Genomic DNA, 24,786 nt, shown 5'->3' on the forward strand with positions numbered 1-24,786 from the left:
ATGTGTTCTCAATTAGAGGAATCAGCCATGGCAAACCCAGGGGCTCTTGCCCATACCTTGTCCTCACAGGCACCGCTGGCCCTCCCAGCTCCACCCCATTTCAATGGGGATCCTCGTCTCTGTCGAGGTTTTATTAATCAATGCTACATGCAGTTCTCACTGCAACCTTCGCTCTTCCCAGGTGAAGTGACAAAGATCACGTTCATCCTCTCACATCTTGAGGGGAAGACCCTGGTATGGGCTTCCCTGCTCTGGAAGCACTCCGACACAATTCTACACCAGCTCACTCAGTTTATCTCCATCTTCCAACGCACCTTCGAGGACCCAGGCCAACAGGCAGTCGCTGGCCACCACCTTCTCCACCTCCGTCAAGGTTCCAACCTGCTAGCCAAATATACGGTGGAATTCCAAACTCTGGCAACAGAGTTGGGATAGCAGGAGGACTGCCTGTGGGCAATCTACCTCTAGGGACTGTCTCCTATCCTTAAAGATGAGTTGGCAGCCCAGGAGATCCCTGCATCTCTAGAAGACCTGATTTCTCTGGTCGGAAGGATCGATTACCGTCTTTGGCAACGGCATCAGGAGGTAAGGGATCTTCGACCTCCTGCCCTACGGCCACCCCGCTCTGCAAGCCCCCGGTTGAAGGCCTTACCAGCAGCCCCTCAAACTCCCGAGGAACCAATGCAGATCAACCGTGGCTCCCTGACTCCGGAAGAACGTCTCCGATGAAGAAAATCTGGCCTTTGCCTGTATTGTGGTGGCTCCGGCCATCTTCTCCAGACTTGTCCAGTGCATCCGGGAAACTCCAAAGCCTGAGCCTGGCAGGGATCCCGAGCTTGGGCGCTACAGTTTCCGGCCCTCAACTGTTGCTGCCAGTCTCCCTCCTCAGGGAGTCCCGTTCATTTGACACTACCTCCCTCATGGACACTGGGGCAAGTGGAAATTTCATTTTAGAAGAGATTGTCACACTCCTTCAGATACCAGTTCAACTATTGGATGTGACACTACCATGCTGAGACCGCACCTTGAATACTGTGAACAATTCTGGTCGCCGTATCTCAAAAAAGATATAGTTGCGATGGAGAAAGTACAGAGAAAGACAACCAAAATGATAAAGGGGATGGAACAGCTCCCCTATGAGGAAAGGCTGAAGAGGTTAGGGCTGTTCAGCTTGGAGAAGAGATGGCTGAGGGGGGATATGATAGAGGTCTTTAAGCTAATGAGAGGTCTTGAACAAGTAGATGTGAATCGGTTATTTACACTTTCGAATAATAGAAGGACTAGGGAGATTTCCATGAAGTTAGCAAGTAGCACATTTAAGACTAATCAGAGAAAATTATTTTTCACTCAACGTACAATAAAGCTCTGGAATTTGTTGCCAGAGGATGTGTTAGTGCAGTTAGTGTAGCTGGGTTCAAAAAAGGTTTGGATAAGTTCTTGGAGGAGAAGTCCATTAACGGCTATTAATCAAGTTTATTTAGGGAATAGACACTGCTATTAATTGCATCAGTAGCATGGGATCTTCTTAGTGTTTGGGTAATTGCCAGGTTCTTGTGGCCTGGTTTGGCCTCTGTTGGAAACAGGATGCTGGGCTTGATGGTCCCTTGGTCTGACCCAGCATGGCAATTTCTTATGTTCTTATGTTCTTACGTATTGCCTGAATTCAGGGGGAACCTCTCCCTGATCGTATCATGCACCGTACCCTGGCCATCTGCCTCACCGTTGGGACTCTTCATGACAAGGAGATCTCCCTCCTGATCCTGAAACGAACACCACACTCCGTAGTCCTTGGACTTCCTTGGCTCCAGTTACATGCAACGCACTTTGACTGGCAATCCCTGCAACTCACCCAGTGGGGGCCTCGATGCCAGACCCAGTGTTTACGGCAAGTGTCTCCATCTATATCAGTCTTAAGTTCAAGAAAACAAAGAGGTAGGCGAACTATAATAGCCGTCAGGTAAACACAAAGGGATAGATGACTTGATCTTTTTCAAAACACTTTTTAAACATCCTTAAGATCTAATAAATAGTGAATAAATAATGAAATTATTCAAAACACATTTTTAAAAATGGCGACATCAATAGTTAAATGAATAAAGTGGTTACGGTCACACATAGCATACCATAATAAATAACTAGTCTAATTCATATCATTCTGTAAAAATTAATGATTTATCTCAAACACTCCAAAGTCTTGAATGAGATACAATAGTGTAGTATCATCAAATAACTATTTCATATCATTCTATAAAAATTAATGATTTACCTCAAACACTCCAAAGTCATGAGTAAAATACAGTGGTGTAGTATCATCCAGTAAACAGTAATTGTATATCAGCAATGCAAAAACAACTAGAAGAGATGTGCAAACCATTATTTAAAAATTAACAATGAAATGCAATCTTAAGGATGTTTAAAAAGTGTTTTTTATCTTTTTAAAAAAATATTTTTAATATTTATAAGATCTTAATGATGTTATTAAATTTTGGATGTCATTGTTGTTTATAAGACAAATGGATATTGCTATTTATTCTGTATGATTGATTATTGTATGGTTTGTTTGTAGCCCCTGAGGCAGCAGCTGTTGAGCTGCGAAACTCGGCCTGAGTCGGGCATTTTTACGAATACGTCTCTGCTTCAATAAAAAGTTTTGAAAAAGATCAAGGCATCTATCCCTCAGTCTTAAGTTCTGCAACCTTTCCCGGGTTACCTGCTCCATTCCTGGAATTTAAAGATGTGTTCTCCAAACAGAATGCCGATATCCTGCCTCTGCTTTGGTAGTTCAATTGCCCCATACCTGGTGTAGCACCAGGTAGGAGCCACGCCTCCCAAGGGCAGAACATACCCTCTTTCACTCCCAGAGACTCAAGCGATGTCGGCATACATCAAAGAAAATTTAGCCAAAGGGTTCATAAGATCCTCTACCTCCCCGGCCGGTGCCGGGTTCTTATTTGTAAAGAAAAAGGATGGCAGTCTAAGATCATGCATAGACCACAGAGGTTTGAATGCAGTAACCCGTAAGGACTGGTACCCACTGCTACTTATCAGTGAACTTTTCAACCACCTGCAGGGTGCAAAAATCTTTACTAAACTAGATTTTTATTCCACTTTTCACAGTGCTTCAAAATGGATTACATTCAGGTACTGTAGGTATTTCCCTATCCCTGGAGGGCTTACAATCTAAATTTGTACCTGAGGCAATGGAGGGTAAAGTGACTTGCCCAATGTTACAAGGAGTGACAGCAGGACTCAAACCCTGGTCTCCTGGCTCATAGTCCAGAGCTCTAACCACTAGGCTACTCCTCCACTCCACACTAGGCTAAGGATCCACCTCCAGTGCAATACCCCCTACCCCCTCCTCCATTGATCTAGACAATGAATTGGCCCTAGGCTCAGGGTGGGGAGTACAACATGGGAAATTATATTCACTAAAGTGATTCACCTTCAGGGGTTGAGACAATGTCCTGGTCACCCAGATACCCCAATCATGTGCCAACAGACCAGGTACAATCATCACCCCAGAATAAAAAGTAATTAATCCGATTACTAGATTCTGTAAGTAGATAGTAAATCCAACCAGAACAGTGAATGGGAAATAAAACAGTAGTGAAGCATAGGATACCAACATCTGCTATAACAGTTCACAGAACAATAAACTTGCAGTTTTCTTATCTTAAATCAAGTAATGTAGGAGGAACAATGGGGATGATCCATTGGCAAGACAACCAATATACTTGCATGGATTATAAAGAAATATGAAACGCAAGCAGAACCGTCAAAGGGGGAAAAGGCAGTCAAGCAGACAACTTTCAAAACAATCAACGTCTTTTTCCCCGAGTACTCAAAAGGGGGGGAAAAATTAAATCCACCCCAATGTCACCAGTTTGTAAGGGGTGCACCCTGCCCCAAACACAAAATTGTAAGGAGGAAAAAAAATCAGCACAATGATGGAGTCTCTATTGATGGCAGAGTAGCTAGATGACAACCAAACAGATGAGTACCGCAGTGTATGAGAGACCTCTCTTTCCTGGGAAAACTTCCCCAAATAGTATACTTGACACTAGATGGAAAGCTGGCCTGGTTTCAGTCTCTTACAGAAAAGAGCAAGGTCCACCAGTTTTTCTTTCCCAGCCTTATCTCATGGGCTGTACCTGCAGCAAGGGTTTATACTTGACTTCGGCTGAAAGGCTGAAGCAATCACGAGATACTGGATCTGGGACAAAAGGAAAAAGGAAAGAAACCTTCTCCCTCCGCTATTAAAATACCTTCTTTGCAAAGTTTAAATTACTTAACTCAGCCTCTCAGGAGGGTGATCCAGCCATGGAGCTCCTGGGCCTGGATATCTCTGGAAAGGAAGACTTTTGATGTCTTAACTCCTGGCTCCTTTGTTCCCTGTTGATATTGTGCACGGGGCTCGGCTATGAGGCAAGAACAGCTGTCTGTCCCTCTAATTCTTTAGAGCACAGACTCCGGTCCCTCCTGCTTGATATTTAGCTCTTCAGAAGAAAAAGCTGCTTACAGAGCTGCCACATTCACTCCTCTCTCACTCTGGGACCTGTCTCCAACTGCTGCTGGTCCCCGCCCTCTCACACACAGAGAGGAAAAATGTGCCTTTGTAACCATACATGGTCTGGTTCCCAGCATTCCCTTTGCTTCCTCCTTTGCTGCTTATATAAGTGCTGTTCTCTGGGCCGGCTAAACAGTACAGTCACTTTCCAACTTGTTAACACTGCAAGTGCTGGATGCTGGTTTTTTCAGAACTTTTGTCCTTCACAGGAGAACACACAGGGCTATTGAAGCATTTTTATGTTTCAGCAGATTACAGTCCTTGACAGGTTGAAACTCCCTTGTAGCAGGTCCAAAACACATCATTAAGACCCCTACACAACTCACTCTTCCTTATAAGGCTACAAAACCTACTAAATTCAAGGGCCTGAATTATGGTAATCTGCTACACTTCTTTATCATATTTTCCATCATCTAACTAATTCATCAGATATTCCAAAGAAGAAGACACATAAGATCACTGTGATATTGTGTGTGTGTGTGTGTGTGTGTGTGTGTGTGTGCACCTAATAACTTTTTTGTTTGGTGCCCCAGCCACAGGAAATTTTTTGGATATGTCAGGGGAGATATGAGGAATCTGACAGTGGTGGTGGGGTTTCAAATCCACACACGTGCATATACAATGGATGCACACACTCATGCATTGCAGAAAAATAAGCTCCTTTAGCTCTTGGTGGAACGTCTTTATTTTCAATAAAATGATTCATATAGCAAACCCCTACCTAGTAACAGTAACATGGTAGATGATGGCAGAAAAAGACTAATGAGCCTATCCAATCTGCCCAATTAATCTGTCCACACTGCCAAAGGTATAGCCCAGCTGCCAGCCACCAGCCATAGAGTGTGATTACATGTAAGATATCTTTCCTTATCCAGGATAATCTCTTTTTTGTCTTTCTCCTTGTTACGCTACTATCTTGGATAGACGAGTATACAAGATAAGCTTTTTGTCCCCTTCCCCACCTCATCAATAAGATTCTCTTCTTTTTTAACACAAGGCTTGTAGATTTGATAATTAGACATTGACAAAATACATTTCTTCTTATCAAGAAACCTGAGAAGGGTGTGATTTGAACCCACATCTCCTGACTCTAGCAACTGGTATCTTATTATGCCACAACCACCTGCTTTCCTTTTTTCATTCAAAAAAAAGTAATACTTGAATTAAAATATTAAACAAGCCATGATGCAGTTCACCCATGGCTCCTGATTTATAATGCAAGTATTTACATTTTTTAAATCAAATTACGCTTCCTCTTACTTTACACAATGAATCTATTGTCATATACCTGCAGTTAGTATTTTAGCAACTGAAAAACTATGACAGTCACATTAAGCTGTGAAGGGTTTTCTCAGAAATCAGGATGGGAAATTCTAACAATTGGTCTATTGTCCTCTTTACTGATGTGCCACTTAACTATAAAAGTAGATGATTATTCCAGGCAGCTACCATGAGAAACAGCTCTGAGGTAAACCACTGAAAGATGAAAACCTCAGTCTCTAGACAGAAAACTATAAAATGTAAGAAAGGGTACTGACATTTAAGTTGGAAAGGAAGTGGGACAACCAGGGCAACGTCCGGTGTCCCAGTGCTACAGGGCACCCCATGGGGCCTGCCTGGAGAAGAAACACTGTGCACAGTCAATGGCCAGCCCATTGCTAGATGAGTCCGCAATAGGAGTGAAAATCATTGAAGAGCCTCAAAAGCTCACAAGCCCTGTGGGAGCCTTATGCTCACATCCTGCACAGGCTTCCTTGATACCAAGGATATTCATGCAAGGGGCATGGTCACTACAGGGCCTGTGAGCGCATACCAGCTCATAGTACACTGGCTGATATTCCTTTCTATTGCCACTGCCACCACCACCACCGACAGATTTCAGCCAGCCAAATGAGGTGAGGTGAAAGAGAGGGGAGATGGTAGGGGGAGGGACCATGAAAACAGGAGGAAGAGGACCAGGGAAGGTGCCACGGAGGAAGCAAAGAGAAAGAGGGAGAGAATCTGGGAAAGGGCCATGTTCCTGGGAAGGGGTCAAAGGGCAAAAAGAAGGATAGGATCTGGGAAGAGGCTATGAAGGTAGGAAAAAAGGAGAGGATCCAGGACAGGGGGGAGGCAGAAACGAGAGAATATCCAACAGGGGGCAAACTCAAGGGCTGGATATTGGGGGGAAAGTAGAGGAGGAATAGGACTCGGGAAGGGGATAGGGGATGGGAAGAGGAAGAGGATCAGGAGACCAAGTTTCTGCCATGGGCCTCGATATATCTAAAGTGAAAACTGCATTTAAGTAGCTATTGATGCCTTAGGACATTGTAACATAATAATAGGGTAAATGATGGAGATAAAGATGAATATGGCCCATCCATCCTGTCCAGCAGCAATTTGTCTACTTTGGGTAGACAGAAGCTGACCGAGGGACTAATATCTATTATCTTAACTATACTTTATCTATTTTAATGTGTAGATTTTAACTATCTTACTATTATTTTTATTGAATTTTATTGTATTTATTTCTGTTTCTAACTGTTATATAATTTTTATTATGTAAACCGTAAAGATAGAATCTTGTGTTCTGTGTCACGGTATATAAAAAAATTGCATAAATTAAAAAAAAAAATAGATATGTATACATATTCTCTTATGGAAACCAACATACACTCCCTCGTCCCCCCCTTTTCCCTCACCCAGCCTTTCAAAGTACGACCACTACCTTATAGGGTGCTAACTCCTATTCACGCAGGTTACCCCAGTGATCATATCACTGTTGTTTTGTGCTTTAACAACCACTCCATACACAATATCCCAGTGCTTCATTACCATCTTTTAACCACTAAGAATCCCCTATGTTTATCCCATGGCTTTTCTGAATTTTGTTACTATTTTTGTCTCCATCACCGCCTCCAGGATGGTATTCTAGGCATTAACCACCCTTTCCATGGCCACTATCAGAGACAGGATGCTGGGCTCAATGGGCTTCATTCCATATGACTTCAGATGCAGACCCCATACCATTTTTGTTGCCTTTCTCTGGATTGTCTCTAACCTCTCTATGTCCTTTCTGAAGTATGGCCTTCAGAAATGAGCACAGTACTTTAAGTACAGACTCACCAATGACATCTAAAAATCCATTATCACGTCCTTTTTCCTATTGATTGTGCCTTTTTTCTATGCACCCCAGCATCCCTCTGGCTCTGGCAGCTGCCTTTGATACCTTGAGATCATCTGACACTATCACCCCAAGGTCTGTCTCGAGGTCAATGAACATCCAGCTCATCTACAGCTGATTTGTCATAATAGAATATATTGCTCTCTCTTAATTGTCCGTTGATAATCTTTTTAGTTCTAGAAGACTTTAATTTTCCTATGGATAGCCCGAGTCCCGCTAACTACTCTGAAGTTTTATCTGCTATGATCACACTGGGATATAGGCAAGTGATTCAATTTCCTACTCATTTAGCTGGCCATACCCTCGATCTGATTTTCAGTGGTCTGTCTGGGTTAAATTACTCCTCTAATTTAAATTATGCTCTGGTTCCATGGTCTGATTATTACCTAATTAATTTTCATTTTAGATCATTATCTATGATTTCTTCTGTAGCTAGATGTGAACTCGGTTTCACTCACCTTCAGAAAAGGCAGATATGAGTTGCTGTAGAGCGTCCGTGACAGAAATGCTTGATGCATGGAACCTTACTATTGTGGCAATTTTGAATTCTATTGCTCCAGTCGTTATACGTTAAGTTTAAGAATTGAATGGATAACCCTTGCTTCTCAGCAGAATTAGTTATGTTTAAAAACAAAATTAAAGAGGGCAGAGAGGTGATGGAGAAAATCTTTTAACTTCTTTGGGCAAGGATCTATTTTCAGATTTAATGCAGCAATATAAGAATTTGATTCTTAGAGCAAAGAAACAATATTTTTCCCATCACATGAAAGCCATTGTTGGTTATCCTCGTGCCCTCTTTACCTTTGCTAAGTTCACAACAATGGTTGCTGCAACTGATATTCCCTCTGATGTACTTGATGAAGGGTTATGTTAGCATTTCTGCTTATAACTCATCTCTCTCCATGTATTTCTTCTGCTCCCTTTCAGCCTTACAATACCACTTCTGATCTTTCTTCATTTACTGACATATCCGAAAAAAAGTCTTCTTGTCTCACATTAATCTCTTTAGCGATCTTTTCTTTCAGTTGCACTTTTGCTGTCCTGACTTCTGTTCCTGCTTCTCTCAGCTTTACCAGATTTTCTTTCCACCGTTCTTCTTTTGGAGATTTTTTGTACTTTACAAATGCCCTTAAATCGTTCAGCTGCTTCTTTGGAGAACCTTACCAGTTTCTTTTTCTTTTAACTTTTATTTCCTTTCTTGACATAAAGATCAGTTGCACTTACTATAGCTCCTTTTACTTCAGCACACGTTTCTTCTACATCACACATCTCCTTCCACTTTTGCCAGCACCTCATTAAGATACTTTCCCATTTTAGCCAATTCAGTATTTTTGAAAATCCAAGATGTTGGGCATTGTATGACTCCTCTCTGCCTTCCCTTTTTATAAAAAAAAAAATCATGCCATCTGATGATCGCTGGTGCTCAGGTGGGCACCTGCCAAGACATTAGAGGCACTGTCTCCATTTTTAAGTGCCAGGTCCACAATCACCCCTTCCCTTATGGGTTCCATCACCATTTATCTCAGGAGAGCCCCTTGAAGGGAATCTCAACTTCTGAGTCTTTCAACAGAATACTCTTGTATTCTGTTGAAAAATCCTATAAAATCCATCAGGTTAAAATCTCCCAACACCACCAGCCCCCCCCCCCCTTCTTTCCCATCTTTAGGAGGTCCTCTGTCCAGTTCCTCCACCTGAGTTGTGGACTCAGTAGACCACTATGGTGTAAATGGATTGCCATCGTTCCTTTCCAAAGAGCCTCCTCCTTTCCATGCACGTCTATTGCTATGATTTATTATTTTTTACAGAAGGAGCTACTCCCCCCCCCCCCCCTTCCCCATTTTCTGGCAGTCCTATCCTTTCTAAACAGATTATAACCTGCTGTTACCATATCCAATTTATGAGACTCAATGAACCCCATTAGGGTTTTCAAATCTGGAATTTTTTTGGCCAGACTATGGGCATTTGTCCTTATAACTTTCCAGCTATTTCTCCTTGGGTTGCATATAATTCATTTAACCTTATACCTTCTCCCTTCTACCCCATTACTGTAGAGTAGAGAGTTCATCATTTTAATTTGTCTCCCCAGAATTTCTCTGTTCCTCAGAGGTGACAGGCCGAGTCCAACAGATTATATTCACCATGCCTCTCTTCTAGCATAAATACTTGTGGACGTAAGATCTGAATTTCTCACTTAGACTCTTTTTCCTTTCCCTATATTGCATTATATTCTCATCTGCAAACCACTGCACTTGTATTAACATATCTGATACTTCCTCTTCATTGCCAGTTCCCAAGAATATAAGTCATCTGATCATTCTGCTTTTTCTCAGATGCTGCCAATATTCCTGTCAATGTGACATCTCCATCTGTTACTGCCTAAACTATTGGATACCAGAAAGAAGAAGCTAATTGTATGACTTAAATCAGACAGGATCAAAAACAAAAAGTCTTGTTATCAAGTAAATTCTCACTAATAAAAGTACAAAGAGATATGCACGGTGAATACACAGAGTACAGTTTTTAAAGGGATCCAGCTACCTACTCACAGAGTCTGATTCCTCTGATAACTGCCCCACCGCTGTGGGTAAATATAATCGCCTGGTTTCACTTTATTTAGCTGCTGTAAATTTATGAGTTCCCAGGGTGTAATTTGGTCAGGGGGGGGGGGAAGGAGAGAAAATTATAGGCATAAATTGGGTTTTCAAATCTGTGGCATAATTTCCCCTGCCCAGTCCCATCTATAGAAACAGCAGAGGCAAAGTCCATGGGCATCCACTTTTCTACCCATGGAACGTGTACCACAGGTTTTCCTTTGAAACGTTGTAAAAAGTAGGCATGAACAAAACTACTTTGCCACTCAGCAGTTTAGTGAAAATTGCTACTATAATATAAGAAAGACTTCTAAATAAAATTGAGTTCCCAGGGAGTTCGGTGCAACTAACCCACCTGCAATTTTACCAACCACATGCCGATGTCAGGCAAAGCAGGGCCCCTTTAGTGGGAATTTTTGGAATAAAGGTGTATAAAGGGGGTAATTTATATGTGGTTGTAAGAGCATTTGAATAATTTGTGAAATGAATTGTGTGGGGAATGTTGATATATGATTGGTAAAATTGCGGGTGGGTTAGTTTTTTATGGGAGAACATTTTTTACAGGTTGTAAGTGTGTTTGGTTGTTTTAAATGTTGTAATAAATGTAAAACTGAGTAATCATTGACGGGTATTTCTTATTACTGTAATATTAGATTTATTAGCTGATATTATACCTCCACTTTTGGGGGAGTCTGCTGTGGAGGGTTGTTGTTGCTGGTAGAGGGGGCAGAGAATCTGCTGGTGGGGTACTTGTTGCTGGGAGCTTCTTTCAGGTAGGGCAGAGTCTGGATAAGAGTGACGACTTTAGCAGGAGTTTCTGTAGGAAGTGGGGCATTGCTGCAGTAGAACGGGGGATTCTTTCCCTGTTTTAAATTCTGTAATAAATGTAAATTTGAGTAATCATTGACGGGTATTTCTTATTACTGTAGCATAACACAGTGTGACATTTTGTTGATTATTGTCAGTCGTGGTGAGAAGGAGCAGAGCTCCTTTGTTGAAATGCCAGTGAGCCCGGGTACTGTGCTGGGGGGAGGAGCTTGCTGCAGGGGTGCTGCAGGTGCTGGGGAAGTCTTGATGCTGGGGCTTCTGGGTAGGGGGAGTCAGCCAGTGGGGGGATTGGCTGTCAGAAACCTTCAGCATGAGGGAAATCATCAGGGGACTTTGAGTGGAGGGAGAATCTGCTGGGGTAACTTGCAACCCAAGAGGTTGCAGGTCGGGGGATTTTGCTGGGGGGGACCTGCTTCCGGAAAGATTGCCAGAGGCATTCTGGGTGGGAGTGGGATTTGCTGCCCGTGGAGGGCTGGGGGCCAGCAAGGGAGTGCTTGCAAGGCAGGGGAACCTCTCCTGTAGAGTGGGAGGAGAGATCAGTCCATGGCCACTGGTTTGGTGGTGGAGAAATGAAATACCTGGTGCTTTCACTTTAGGCCCAGTTAGCACAGAGGATTTCCATATGCAGTATCAAAGAGGAGTGGCAGGGGTCGGGGGGATGGGGGTAGAGAATAACATAATGGAAAATAGAGGAAGCCAGAGAGAAACAAAATGCTGTCAGAAACCAAACAGCTCCATGTCTAGTGGTGTGTGGCTGGTGGGAGGTTTTGTGTTTTCTCCCCTCAGCAGTGGAAGCAGCCTCTGGTAGCCAGAGCTGGCTCTTCCATTAGGCACACTGGGCGATTACCAGGGGCGGCACCAAGGCACTTCGCTAGGTATGGGCGTGCAGGGCTCTGCCCAGTGGCCCTACTGGCCTGTGCTGGGACTCCTCTGCTTCCTGCCAGACCATGTGCAGGCAACAGGAGGGAAGGCGGGTGAGACTAGAGGGGACAGAGCAGAACATGGAAGAGACACTCTACTCGCCAATCCAGGCTCTCACATCCTGTTTTTACCTTCCATCCTCTGGGTAGAGAACAGGAGATTTGGGGTAGGGGCCGAGCATAGCAGAGGAGTTTCAAATTACTTTAATGGCATGACAATATATACATATTGCCAAACTATTAACTAATACATAAATTAGTTAAAATAAAAGGAGAAAATTACAAAATTGTGATCAGAACAGTAAGATAAAAACACAGAGTACAGAAAGGACAATGACAAGCTCATTTCCCAGTTTCTTGTGCTGGTTAGTTATCATTATCCCTGGTTAGATTATGCTTCTGGCCTGGTGGCAGGATACATATGCTGCTGCTATAGATACCGTTTCTCCTTTTTCCCCCATGAATATACAGGTTTTTTTTCCTGCTCATTCTTTTGTGTGTTTTTGTCTGCATATTTCTATTTATAATTGTGGTCACTGATTCTGTAATTGCTGAAGGTTTTTTTCTGTGTTCTATATGTCTGACGAACATGAGGTATTCTGCTAATGAATAGTTCCCGTGCAGTCCAGCTTCTTCTTTCTCCCAGTAGGGAAATAATAGATTTGGGTTTTTCCAAATAATGCTCATGCTCATGCTGACGTAAAACATTTTTAGAATTCAGTTGTCATAGATTGTTTCCCTGAAAAGCTTACAATCGGGGTTGGTAACTTTCAAACAGCCATGTGGGCGTATATATATAAGCGTGCATGCAAGCTCGCGCCAATGGACGCGGCCATACCATATGCTCATATAGTATAAAATGGGCAATATGTGTGTACATGTGGGCGCAATTTTACATGGATGCTCGCAAATAGCGCCTCTACCGCATAAGTGATTTAGATTTTGCTAGGCACGTGTGCCGACACAAATACCCATTTCCCCAGTTTGCCCCAGTAAAGGATAGGACTTCCTAACCCAACTAGCTAGATAGCCTCCTTTTTAGCCTATTAGCCCTAGCCCTTCACACCCCGTTGGCTGGCCCTGATATTTTTATTTCAAAACTTATATGTCATCGATAGCAGAAGTAAAGTTACGCAGTAGGGGACCTTGGCGTGCACTTGGGCATGTAAATACTTACGCGCAAACTTTATGTTACACGCACAAGCACGCGCCATGGTCCCCTAATGTGTAACTTTACTTTCTGCTATGGATGGCCTGAAAGGTTTTAAATAAAAATATCAGGACCAGTCAGTGGGGTTTGAAGAGTGCCGCCTATTCTCGGCCCAGACCATGCCCCTTTTTTGAGTGATGTGAGTGTGCTCCAGGAGATACACACATGTTCACCTGCTTTTACAATCCTTGTCGCTCACGCCAGCCCGAGACATACGCATATCTCCCAGCTTTGGTGTGCATATGGCTTTTAAAATTGACCTTCATGTAAGTACCCGGAATAAGGGAAGATAAAGCAACTTTTCCAAAGTCACAAGGAATGTCAGTGGGGGAAGTGGGGGAAGTGGGATTTGAGCCCTGGTTTTCAGCTCATTGCTTTGAGCACTAGGCCACTTCTTTTCCTTCCTATAAAGTATAGTAATGCTGTTCTAGGTCCTAATGCCATTCTAGGGCCTGGTATAATATTTGCAGTGTTGCCTTTTCATAGGTAGGGTTATTACTGTTTGAGTTCTGGGAGTTAGTGCTGTTTTGGCGAGACAGGTTAGCTATGTAGATTCAGAGTTACTTTTTTTTTTTTTGCAGGGTTTTGTGTAATTCACAACATGCCTAGTAATGGAGTCATTTTTTTTGTCACTGTTACTAAGGTGACAAAATAACTTGAAAATATTTTGTATGATGAGTAGTAAAGGAAAAATCCTCATTTCAGTCATTTCAGAGAATGTATTTGCATAATACAGAATGAATTTCTTTTAATTTATAAAAGTTCATATATTTCTTAATTTTTTTTGTCTACCACAAAAATTACAGATTACACATTCATCAGACACTTTGACATGACTTCTGAAACATAGTGGCACTTCTATAAATAAATATATCTCTCTTTAAACTTAAAGTTTAATATTTAAAAGCAATGAGGGCAATTGTCAAAAGTGTACATTTTGGTGCTGTGTCTGTGAGTAGTATTATGCATGGGTTTTCCGCCAGTTCTCTAAGGGATAGTATAAGCACATTTTCCCTTTCAACAGTCTGTACTTTAGGTGCTTTTAGGGTAGAAATATTTTTTAAAGCCCTTTAATGAGGCAAATCAGTACTTACCTGCATAGAAGGCTTTTGAAAACTACTCCTTCCTATGTTCAATTATGTTTTTTGACAGGATCATTCTGGTATCACGGTTATCATTGGAATTATTGAATTTAATTATCAGAGTCTTGGGGAAGGGCTAGTTTATGATCCTGAAAGTTAATGATGGGATTCAAGGCTGAAGGTTTCCCCCTCCCCTGACCCCCGATTGCCATCACCATAGATGCCCCTCCCCCTGATGCCCCATTGCCTCACTCAAAGATACCCCCTCCCCCTGACCCCTCCCCCAGAGAGCCACAGACCTCCTCCCATCACCCCCTCCAGAGACCCCCCTTACCTCCTCTACAATCCCACGGCAGGGACAGGTGCACCCTCGCACCGATCCCGGTTGGCACCAATTTCCAAAATAGCACCAACCTCACCTTACCCCAGCTATGTGACCAGTGTGAGTCCAGTGCCCAGACCTTATCCCAGTCACATGGCTAGGATAAGGTGAGGTCGGTGCCATTTTGGAAAATTATGCCAACTGGGATGGGTGCGAGGGTGCACCTGTCCCTGCCGTGGGATCATGGAGAAGGTAAGGGGGTCTCTGGAGGGGGGGACAGTAGGACGGGGTCTGTGGCTCTTGGGAGGGGTTAGGGGGAGGGGGTATCTTTGAGTGAGGATGCACCTGTCCCCACTGTGGGATTGTGGAGAAAGTAAGGGGGTCTCTGGAGGGGATATTTTTGGCTGATGACAATCAGAGGGAGGGGGGATCTTGGCTGAGGCAATCAGGTGGGTCAAGGGGAGTGGAGGCAATCTTTCACTATGGCTCTTGGGGGGGAGGTGGATCTTTGGCTGATGGCATTCTGGGGGCCGGGAAAATTGTATATCAGGGAGGCTGCAGCCACACGCATGCTTTTAACTTTATTTGTATTTTGGGAAAGTCAGGGCCGCCTTGACCAGTGGTCTTGGGTTGAAACGGGGATCAGCAGTGACCCCCACTCAACCTCCCCATTTGGCCGTGGGTACATTTTTGGGCAGCCCTATAAGACGAGGGTGGTCCTGTGAAATTGGGGCTGTCCTCACATTAAAGGGCTGCTCGCCAAGTTCTTTTGTGTCACAGTGTTTGGCTGCAACACAAAGGAACGTGCCATGGAGCTGCAATGTGTTTTCAGGGCGGCACCCCCCCCCCCCCCCTGGCGATAGTGGGATGCCTCCTGCGAAAACACATAGCTGACAAGATGTATTTAACATTTTTAAAAGCTCATCCTACTTAGTCATCGTCACAATTATCGGCTTGATTTTCAAAGTCACTCATGCACACAAAACATTTTATATATGTAAGTGGCATCTTGAAAATCAATAAGGAGGTTGTACATGTAAAAGTATGGGTGTATAACCATCCATGTTGTATAACCACTTCTTTTTCTCCATTTCATAGGTGTTCATGTGTTTGGTCTTTGTTCTACTGCTCTCATCACTGACATTATACAGCTGTCAACTGGGTATCAAGCACCTTACTTCCTGACTGTCTGTAAACCCAACTATACATCCCTGAATGTATCCTGCAAAGAAAATTCTTATGTGCTGGAAGATATTTGCTCTGGCTCAGATCTTGCTATCATCAATACTGGAAGGTTAGCAACAGACACTTACACTCTTCTATCAATAAGAAAAGATTTCTACAGGAGATTCAAAAGTATTAAAAATCACTGTTATGCTGCACTTTTTGATTCATCCGAGGCCTTGTTCCAGTCTAGCTCTTTGACAGGCATCTTCAAATGGTGTATTTGCTGAAAAAGACTTTTATGCAGGCATCTGTTTCCTGCAGCTTCGGTTAGAAATTAAGCCTTGCTGTTTTGTCTAAATGAACTGCAATGTGTTCTTGCCCCCTTTCCTGATTTAAAACAGATTGTCCAAAGCAATGTGCAACAGTAAAATACAAATAATTTAAATACAAAAATAAATATACAATACAATAAAACCTTCTCATCAACAAATACATCTCAGCATTCTTAACTCCACTTTCCTTAATCCATGTCTTTTAGCAGAAACCAGGTCTTAACTCTCTTTCAAAATTTCAATAGATCATACTTTTCCCTGATCCCCAAAGGTAGATTGTTCCATAACTTGGGAATTATCAGCGAAAATGATCAATTCTGAAGCTTAACATGCCAAAAGGCCTTGACTGATGGTAACTGTAGCTGATATTGTTGTGATCTCTGAAGCCTACTTGACCTTCTCTTTAATGTAATATGTCATTATTGTTAAGAAGCAATGTCTTAATGTACAGCTCCAAGACTAGAACACATATGAACATGTTCTTTTCCCGTCGATAGCAGGGCTGAATTAGCCATGCTGTCATGGGATCTGTCAATCAGGCCCGGGAGGCGCAGCTTGTCAAAACAGAGAACAGAGCTTTGCTCTCTGCTGCTGCGCATGTGTTCCCGCACAGGAAAATAATGGAATCTCCTCAGTCTGTTTTTCCGCGAGCGGGATCGCACACGGAGCTGTCCTTCTCCTCAAAGTCTAAAGTAAACAATGTCAAAATCGGGGTTTAAACCCTGTCATTGCGGCAAAGTAATGTTGGCCATGACCGATGTTACCGATGCCTAGGACCAGATCACAATCGGGAAGATTGTGAATTTTGCTTCAGGATGTCTCCTAGAGCATTAAAACAAAGGGCCTACAGACTTCAGGAGCTTTTTGCCTCAATGGAACCATCGGAGGCTCATTCATCGCCTGGCCCACCGACTTCATCAGCTCCTTCAAAAAAGAGAAAATCTTCGTCGGATCCTCAATCCTCCACTCTTGGTGGTAAGGAGAGCTCAAAACGACAAAGGCCAATGGATTCTAGAAAATCCGCAGAGCCTGAAGCGCCGCAATGGGACTTATTGGTGCCAGAAAACTCAGCGCCTACAACTTCTGCGCCTACGGCGCCATATGCGCACAAAACTTCGGCGCCTACAGATGGATCGGCGCACAAGTCTTTTATGTGCACGATGCTGATGACACTTCCGTGAACAATGCCGAAGAACCCACGCGTACGGCGCAGAAGAATGCTGTGCGCAGAGCAAATGAATGCACGGCGCCATCGACATCTGCGTGTATGGCACCGACATCACCTTCGCGCTCAACTCCATTGGAATCTATGTGCGCAGCGCCGAAGACATTGGTGCCAAAGACATCGGTGCCGATAACCCTGCGCGCACAAAAACAGAAAGATATGCGCACAAGTCTACTTCCACGCATAAATCTAGATCCATGCACAAATCTCCATCAGCACATAAATCTATGTCCGCGCATAAATCTAAATCCGCGCTTAAATCTAAATCTGCGCATAAGAGACATATTCACTCATCTCAGATGCTACAGAAGGAGTTGAAACGATGACGTTACCCTTCACAAAGCTCTTCTTCAGCTTCTTCACCAATAACTTCACCTCGTTCAGATATCTCCTTTTCTTCGAGCGCTGACACCAAAGAAGTTACAATAAAACGTAGGAAGCGATCACATACTTCACGAAGAAGTCATACAGACTCGTCGTCTCACTATTCTCATAAGCACTCACAACACTCTCACCATAAAAAACTGGTAAACAGGAGTGCTACATGGGAAATAAGCCCTTCGACTTCTAAATCATCTCATATACCACCTTCCAATACCATCTTACATAGAAAGGTAATACAAGTGGTTTCCTCTAACACTTCTACAGATTCAGAAGATTCGAGGAACATAACGGGCAATAAAATACGAAACGACAAAAAGGTATCTGACACTTCACCTCAAAATACTCCAAGGCACCCTAAAGCAGGTGTCTCAGGAGAACCAGATCATCGTACAACTATGCCCCCTCATACAAGAGAGGCATTTTTTCAATTGTCTCAATCCTTAGCAGGTTTTTATGAAACTCTTCAGTCATTGTTCAAAATGACTAATATTGCTGACGACAGTTCTCCGGAACACAAAGCACAGCTTACTAGAAAACCATCGGTGGAACCGCCAACATCTCCCATAACAAATCGACCAATCTCGCCAACTCATACTCAGGATAGATCTTTTGATTCTCCTTCAATGCAAACATCCCCATCATCATCTACGGGATTCCCATCGGATCCCCAAGAACAACCTCAGGAACCGTATTCGCCTCCGGAAGACCTCACATACCCAAAATTCCTAGAAAAATTGGGTACAGTTCTGCATCTAGAGGTCCAAAAAGAAACAGACCCTAGGGCAGAAACCCTGGGTCTCCTAAAGATTTTTGATACTCCAGGGGAACCAACATCTCTTCCACCACAAGAACTCCTGTATTCAGTCTTTCAGAAGTCCTGGGATGTGCCTTATACAATTGCAGCCATTTCCAGGAAAACAGACATAAAATTTCGTATGAGGAAAACATCATCGTATACTCTACCACAATTACCTCATACCTCGATAGTGGTGGAATCGGCGATGCAAAGATTTAAGAAAACAAAATCTCATTCCTCATTCCCACCAGGGAAAACAACAAATACTTAGATGAGTTTGGCAGGAAAATATATCATAACTCGATGTTGACTACCCGAATTATGCACCATCAATTCTACATGGTACAATACCTATATGAGTGCATGCAAGCTATGAAGGGTATGCTTTCCTCTACGGCGGATCAGATACCTCCGCCTCTTCATGACATGGAAGAGTGTTCTCGACACCTTTTGAGGTCAATCTATGAAGCACTTGAAACATCATCTAGGGCATCAGCAACAGCCATTGCAGCCCGCAGACTAGCATGGTTATGTTCAAGTTCAATACGTGAAGATTTGCACAACAAACTAACAAACCTCCCATGTACAGGAGATAATCTGTTTGGAGAAAGATACCAAGACACAGTAGGTAAACTGAAAGAAGAAGCTTTAGCAGTACAATAATTAATGTCACATCCTAATTATTCGACCACACGTCATTATATTGGATCTACTCAAAGGCAATCATATGCCAGAAGACCCTATAGATCTTATCAGTCTTTTCGTACACAAACATACCCTTCCTACCAGCGTCCTGCTCCACAACAGAATACCTCAAACCCACATAAAGGTAAACCACGTAACCAGAGACAACAAGCACAACAACCTACTTTTGCAGCAAAAGCGGTTTCATCTTTTTAGTTACTCAGCCACCACCACAATATCAAGCTCCATCAGGCAGAATGTGTTCTTGCCTGGAAGCGTGGGAAAGAATAACATCCAATCAATGGGTTTTGGAGATAGTACGTCACGGTTACTAACTCCAATTTACCACAAAACCTATATTGCCTCATCTTTCCACACTCATGATTCACAAACCCCAACCACAACTGGGGGAGGAAATTGCTTTGCTTCGCAAACAACAAGCAATTCGACAAATTCACCCAGGCTTCAAATCAGCAGCATTTTATTCCCCATACTTCCTCATACCCAAGAAGTCGGGGGGCCGTCGCCCCATACTAGACCTAAGGGAATTGAACAAATTTCTCACCAAGGAGAGATTCAAAATGGTATCTCATTCAAACCAACAATTGGATGTGTTCTATCGACCTGAAGGATGCTTACACACACATTCCAATCCATCCATCCTCGTGGCGTTACCTATGCTTTCGCTACAGACATCAACACTACCAGTACAAAGTTCTCCCCTTTGGACTATCGGCTGCACCCAGGGTGTTCACTAAATGCATGGTAGTGATGGTGGCTCATCTCAGACAACAAGGTATAACCATCTTTCCATATCTGGACGATTGGCTCATAATCGCCTCAACTCCCAACATCTTACTAGATCACCTCCACCGGGTGATACAATGCTTACAGGAATTAGGATTAGTGATAAATTTCCAGAAATCACACCTACAACCAACACAACAGTTACAGTTCATAGGTGCATGCCTGGACACTACTTGCAACAGGGCATACCTACCAGATGACAGAATATCACACTTCCGTCACCTTCTACGTACCATGAACTATACTCAGAGACCGTCAGCGAGACAGGTCTTGGTAGTCCTGGGCCACATGGTGGCGGCGATTTTCACGGTTCCCAACACCAGGCTACACATGAGGCGCCTGCAAAGGGGACTAAAATGCCAATGGAAACAAAATTCACAACCATTGACACAGAAGGTATCGCTGACCGCCGAAATGAAAAAAGATATAACATGGTGGCTCCTAGACTCCACCCTGTCCAAAGGAGCGTTGTTCAGTCCCCCTCCTCACAATGCAGTCCTAACCACAGATGTGTCTCACAAGGGCTGGGGTGCACACCTCGAGATTTACGAAACACAAGGGTTATGGACAATTTCGGAACAGAACCTGCAAATAAATTTGTTGGAACTCAGAACAATTCGCAATGCATTACGAGTGTTCCAAGACCACCTGAAAGGATGCAGGGTCATGATCTACACGGACAATCAAGTCGCAATGTTTTACATCAACAAACAAGGAGGGTCCGGTTCTTGGTCCCTTTGCAAGGAGTCCCTGACAATCTTCGAGCAGGCTCACCGGAATTGCTTACATCTCCAAGCGACTTATCTACCAGGAGATGCAAACACAAGAGGGGACAGACTAAGTCGCATCTTTCATCCTCCCGAATGGACTCTCAATACAGAAATAGCCCAGGACGTATTCACACAGTGGGGGACACTATCAATAGATCTCTTTGCAACGGAGATCAATGCTCAAGTTCCCAAATTCTGCTCGATATGGAGGCCTGTCATCCCATGGATGACAGGCCTCCTGTACGCCTTTCCTCCCATACCACTCATAACAAGAACAATTCAGAAGTGCATAGCAGACAAAGCTCAGCTGATACTCATAGCCCCGGCCTGGCCGAGGCAACCATGGTACAGTTTCCTTCTCCCGCTATCCATCATGGACCCAATTTGGCTACCGAATTGCCAGGATCTTCTCTGCCAAGATCAAGGGACGCTTCTATACCCGCTACACTCATCTCTCCACTTGACAGCGTGGAGATTGAGCGGCTCCTTCTAACAGAACAGGGAGTTTCCACTTCAGCACAATTCGTCTTGTTGGAATCCAGGAAACTCTCCACAAGGAAGAATTACAGTTATAAATGGAAACGTTACTCTACCTGGTGTACCTCCAAAGGTGTACCACCATTGGACTGCTCACCTGAGTTGCTCATGGATTATCTTCATACACTATATGTAGCTGGTCTAGCAACATCATCCATCAGAGTTCATCTCAGCGCCATAGGCGCCTATCATAGACCAGTAAACAATATTCCTATATCCAATCACCCATTACTGTCTCGTTTCATCAAGGGATTAACTCACATTCGTCCTCCGGTATCTAAACCTCCAGTTCCATGGAACCTCAACATAGTTCTGGAACAGCTCGTGCTTTCCCCAATATAACACATTAAATACCTCACATGGAAAGTGGTATTCCTGGTTGTAGTAACATCAGCACGAAGAGTGAGTGAGTTACAGGCCTTGGTCCATTACCCTCCATATTTGCAATTTCATCACCAGAAGGTAGTTCGCCGAACTCACCCATCCTTCCTACCGAAAGTAGTTACTCAATTCCATCTCAATCAGACCATGGAATTACCAACTTTTTTCCCTAAACCTCTCACAAATGATAGGGAAAAACTACTGCACACACTAGATTGTAAAAGAGCTTTAACACACTACAAAGAAAGAACAAACTCGGCCTCCCGTGTTTCTCACTCTTTGACTCCTTTGACCCGAAGGCACCTGGATTACCAGTGGCTAAACGCACCATCTCCAGCTGGATAGTACAGTGCATCAAATTCTGCTATGATAAACAGAATTTGCAATTACATTCTACTCCTAAAGCTCACCAAGTCCGAGCAGTAGCAGCCTCCTTGGCACACCTGAAGAATGTACAACCCATAGACATTTGCAAGGCAGCTACATGTTCATCGCTTCATACCTTCACATCTCACTACTGCCTTGACCAACAAGCAGCCACTGACGCGAAGATAGGGCAAGCAATACTGCAATCTCTATCCTCCGGTCCATGGTGACTGCCACACTGCAAAGATCACGTACAAACATATATATCATAAATGACGTGATCGGGAGCTTGGGACTCCCATGACAGCATGACTAATTCAGCCCTGCTATCAATGGGAAAAAGCAAGTTTGCTTACCATAAACGATGTTTCCGTAGATAGCAGGATGAATTAGCCATGCTGACCCACCCTCCTCCCTGGCAGTCAACAAGTCTTCGACTACAATAATGCTTAATCACAGACCGAGGAGATTCCGTTACTTTCCTGCGCGGGAACACACACGCAGCCGCAGAGAGCAAAGCTCTGTTCTCTGCTTTGACAAGCTCCGCCTCCCGGGCCTGATTGACAGATCCCATGACAGCATGGCTAATTCATCCTGCTATCTACGGAAACATCGTTTACGGTAAGCAAACTTGCTTTTCTATCAAAGTATAATTTCTTAAAGAAAAAGTAGTTTCTTTGCAATGTTAATTTTCTAATCATAAGAGCCTAGTTACTAGTGGACTAACCATGCATTAATGTGGTGTTATTACATGTTAACGTGGATGTTTTCCCCCAATGAATGTGGATTTATATATTACAAAATTCTACTAATCATCTCATTTATGTTCTATGCAAATCATTTTAATGCAAAAAATCCACTTTATAGCCACCATTGATGTTAAACTTTAACTGTACCTTTAGTCTTTTGCATTATAAGCATGCCATAACCTTTTGGGGTTTTTTTAGTGCCTTATTACACCAATTTAAAGTGCTATTCACTAAAGGGAATGAAGCCTTTATCAGTGCATGTTGCCACCTCCTTTAAAAATGGCCTACAGATGTATTCTGTTGACAGTTCCATTTAGATTAGTTTTTAGCCTCATTCATCATGTTTCTTTGTCTGTCTGTCCTCTCCAAGTCTTTCTGTCCCTCCTTCATTCTGCTGTACATATTAGAACACCAAGGGATCCAGGCTCATATTTTTCTTGTGCTTCTGATATTTAAGGTCCTTTTTTATTTTTACCTTAGTATTTTATAGGAAAACAGGCCAGTTCATTTCAATTCTAATATAATCTAAATTTATACCCCACCTTTAGTCCCATCGGATGACCCAGAGCAGCTTACAAAAAATGAAATACAATTGCATATATACAAATTACAAAATACAACATATTAAAAATTCAATTTATCAATGCATATACAATTCGAGGAAAAACTTCAAGAACAATTCATAGGCAATGCATAAACAATTTCAAAAAATCAAATTACAAAGTATAAATTAATACAACATCGGGCGGATTTTAAATGCCCTGCCTGCGTAAATCCGGCCGGATTTACGCGAGCAGGGCCCTCGCAAATCCGGCCGGATTTACGCGAGCAGGGCCCTCGCGCGCCAGCGCACCTATTTTGCATAGGCCGCCGGCGCTTGCAGAGCCCTGGGACGCGCGTAAGTCCCGGGGCTTTTTAAAAGGGGCATGTCGGGGCGTGTCGGGGGCATTGCCAAATGACGTGGCGTTTCGGGGGCGTGATGCAGCGTTTGGGGGGCGGGCCTGGGGGCGTGGCGCCGGCCCGGGTGCATTCTGGGCGCATGGCCATGCCCTCCAGAACAGCCCCCGGGTTGGGTCTTGGCGCGCCAGCAGCCCGCTGGCGTGCGCGGATTTACATCTGCCTCCGGTAGGCGTAAATCCATGGATAAAGGTGGGGGGGGGGGGTTAGATAGGGCCGGGGGGGGTGGGTTAGGTAGGGGAAGGGAGGGGAAGGTGAGGGGAGGGCGAAAGAAAGTTCCCTCCGAGGCCGCTCTGATTTCAGAGCGGCCTCGGAGGGAACGGAGGCAGGCTGCGAGGCTCGGCGCACGCAGGCTGCCCAAAATCAGCAGCCTTGCGCGCGCCGATCCCGGATTTTATAAGATACGCGCGGCTACACGCGTATCTTATAAAATCCAGCGTGCTTTTGTTTGCGCCTGGTGCGCGAACAAAAGTACGCAATTGCGCTATTTTTTAAAATCTACCCCCATATGTATAATGCAATTCATAAATGCATACATAATTCAAAGAAAAACAGTTCAGAATAAACAATACAAAACAATAACGATAATAAAACAACCACCACCTAACATCCAACTGACTCTCAAACTCTACTCTCATTAGGGGAAAAGCCAGCAAGGAAAAGATATCAATAACTCAACAAATTAATAGGAAGAACCCATAGTCTAAACCTTATCACCCAACATCCAAACCCAGCTCATAAACCACCCAGTTTGTAAAATACCCACACTTTCAAATCTAGCTCCCAGAGACACAGTAAAAATTGGCCCAATCACTCCATTAGAAAATCTAAAGATCCAAAAAACTCTGCATAGTCCCTGAGTGGCTCCAAAAACGGAAGATCCTCTTTGGATCCCCCTTTTTGGGACAAATTGCTGCATCTGGCCAGCTTCTGTCTTAAGGGCCAGCA

General features: G+C 43.6%; 2 protein-coding genes across 4 annotated transcripts in view; one reads left to right on the plus strand and one right to left on the minus strand.

The window, feature by feature from the left end:
• Positions 1 to 24,786, minus strand: part of PLPPR5 (phospholipid phosphatase related 5) — a 755,539-nt gene that overhangs the window by 653,493 nt on the left and 77,260 nt on the right. The gene's annotated exons all lie outside the window — the stretch shown is intronic.
• PLPPR4 (phospholipid phosphatase related 4) overlaps positions 1 to 24,786 on the plus strand; it is a 105,976-nt gene that overhangs the window by 62,806 nt on the left and 18,384 nt on the right. The window contains exon 4 of the mRNA XM_029618582.1: positions 15,782 to 15,977. Within this exon, the coding sequence (XP_029474442.1) occupies positions 15,782 to 15,977 (196 nt within the window). The remainder of the gene's footprint in view (positions 1 to 15,781; positions 15,978 to 24,786) is intronic.

This window comes from Rhinatrema bivittatum, chromosome 10, assembly GCF_901001135.1.
Source record: "Rhinatrema bivittatum chromosome 10, aRhiBiv1.1, whole genome shotgun sequence".
NCBI lineage: Eukaryota > Metazoa > Chordata > Amphibia > Gymnophiona > Rhinatrematidae > Rhinatrema > Rhinatrema bivittatum.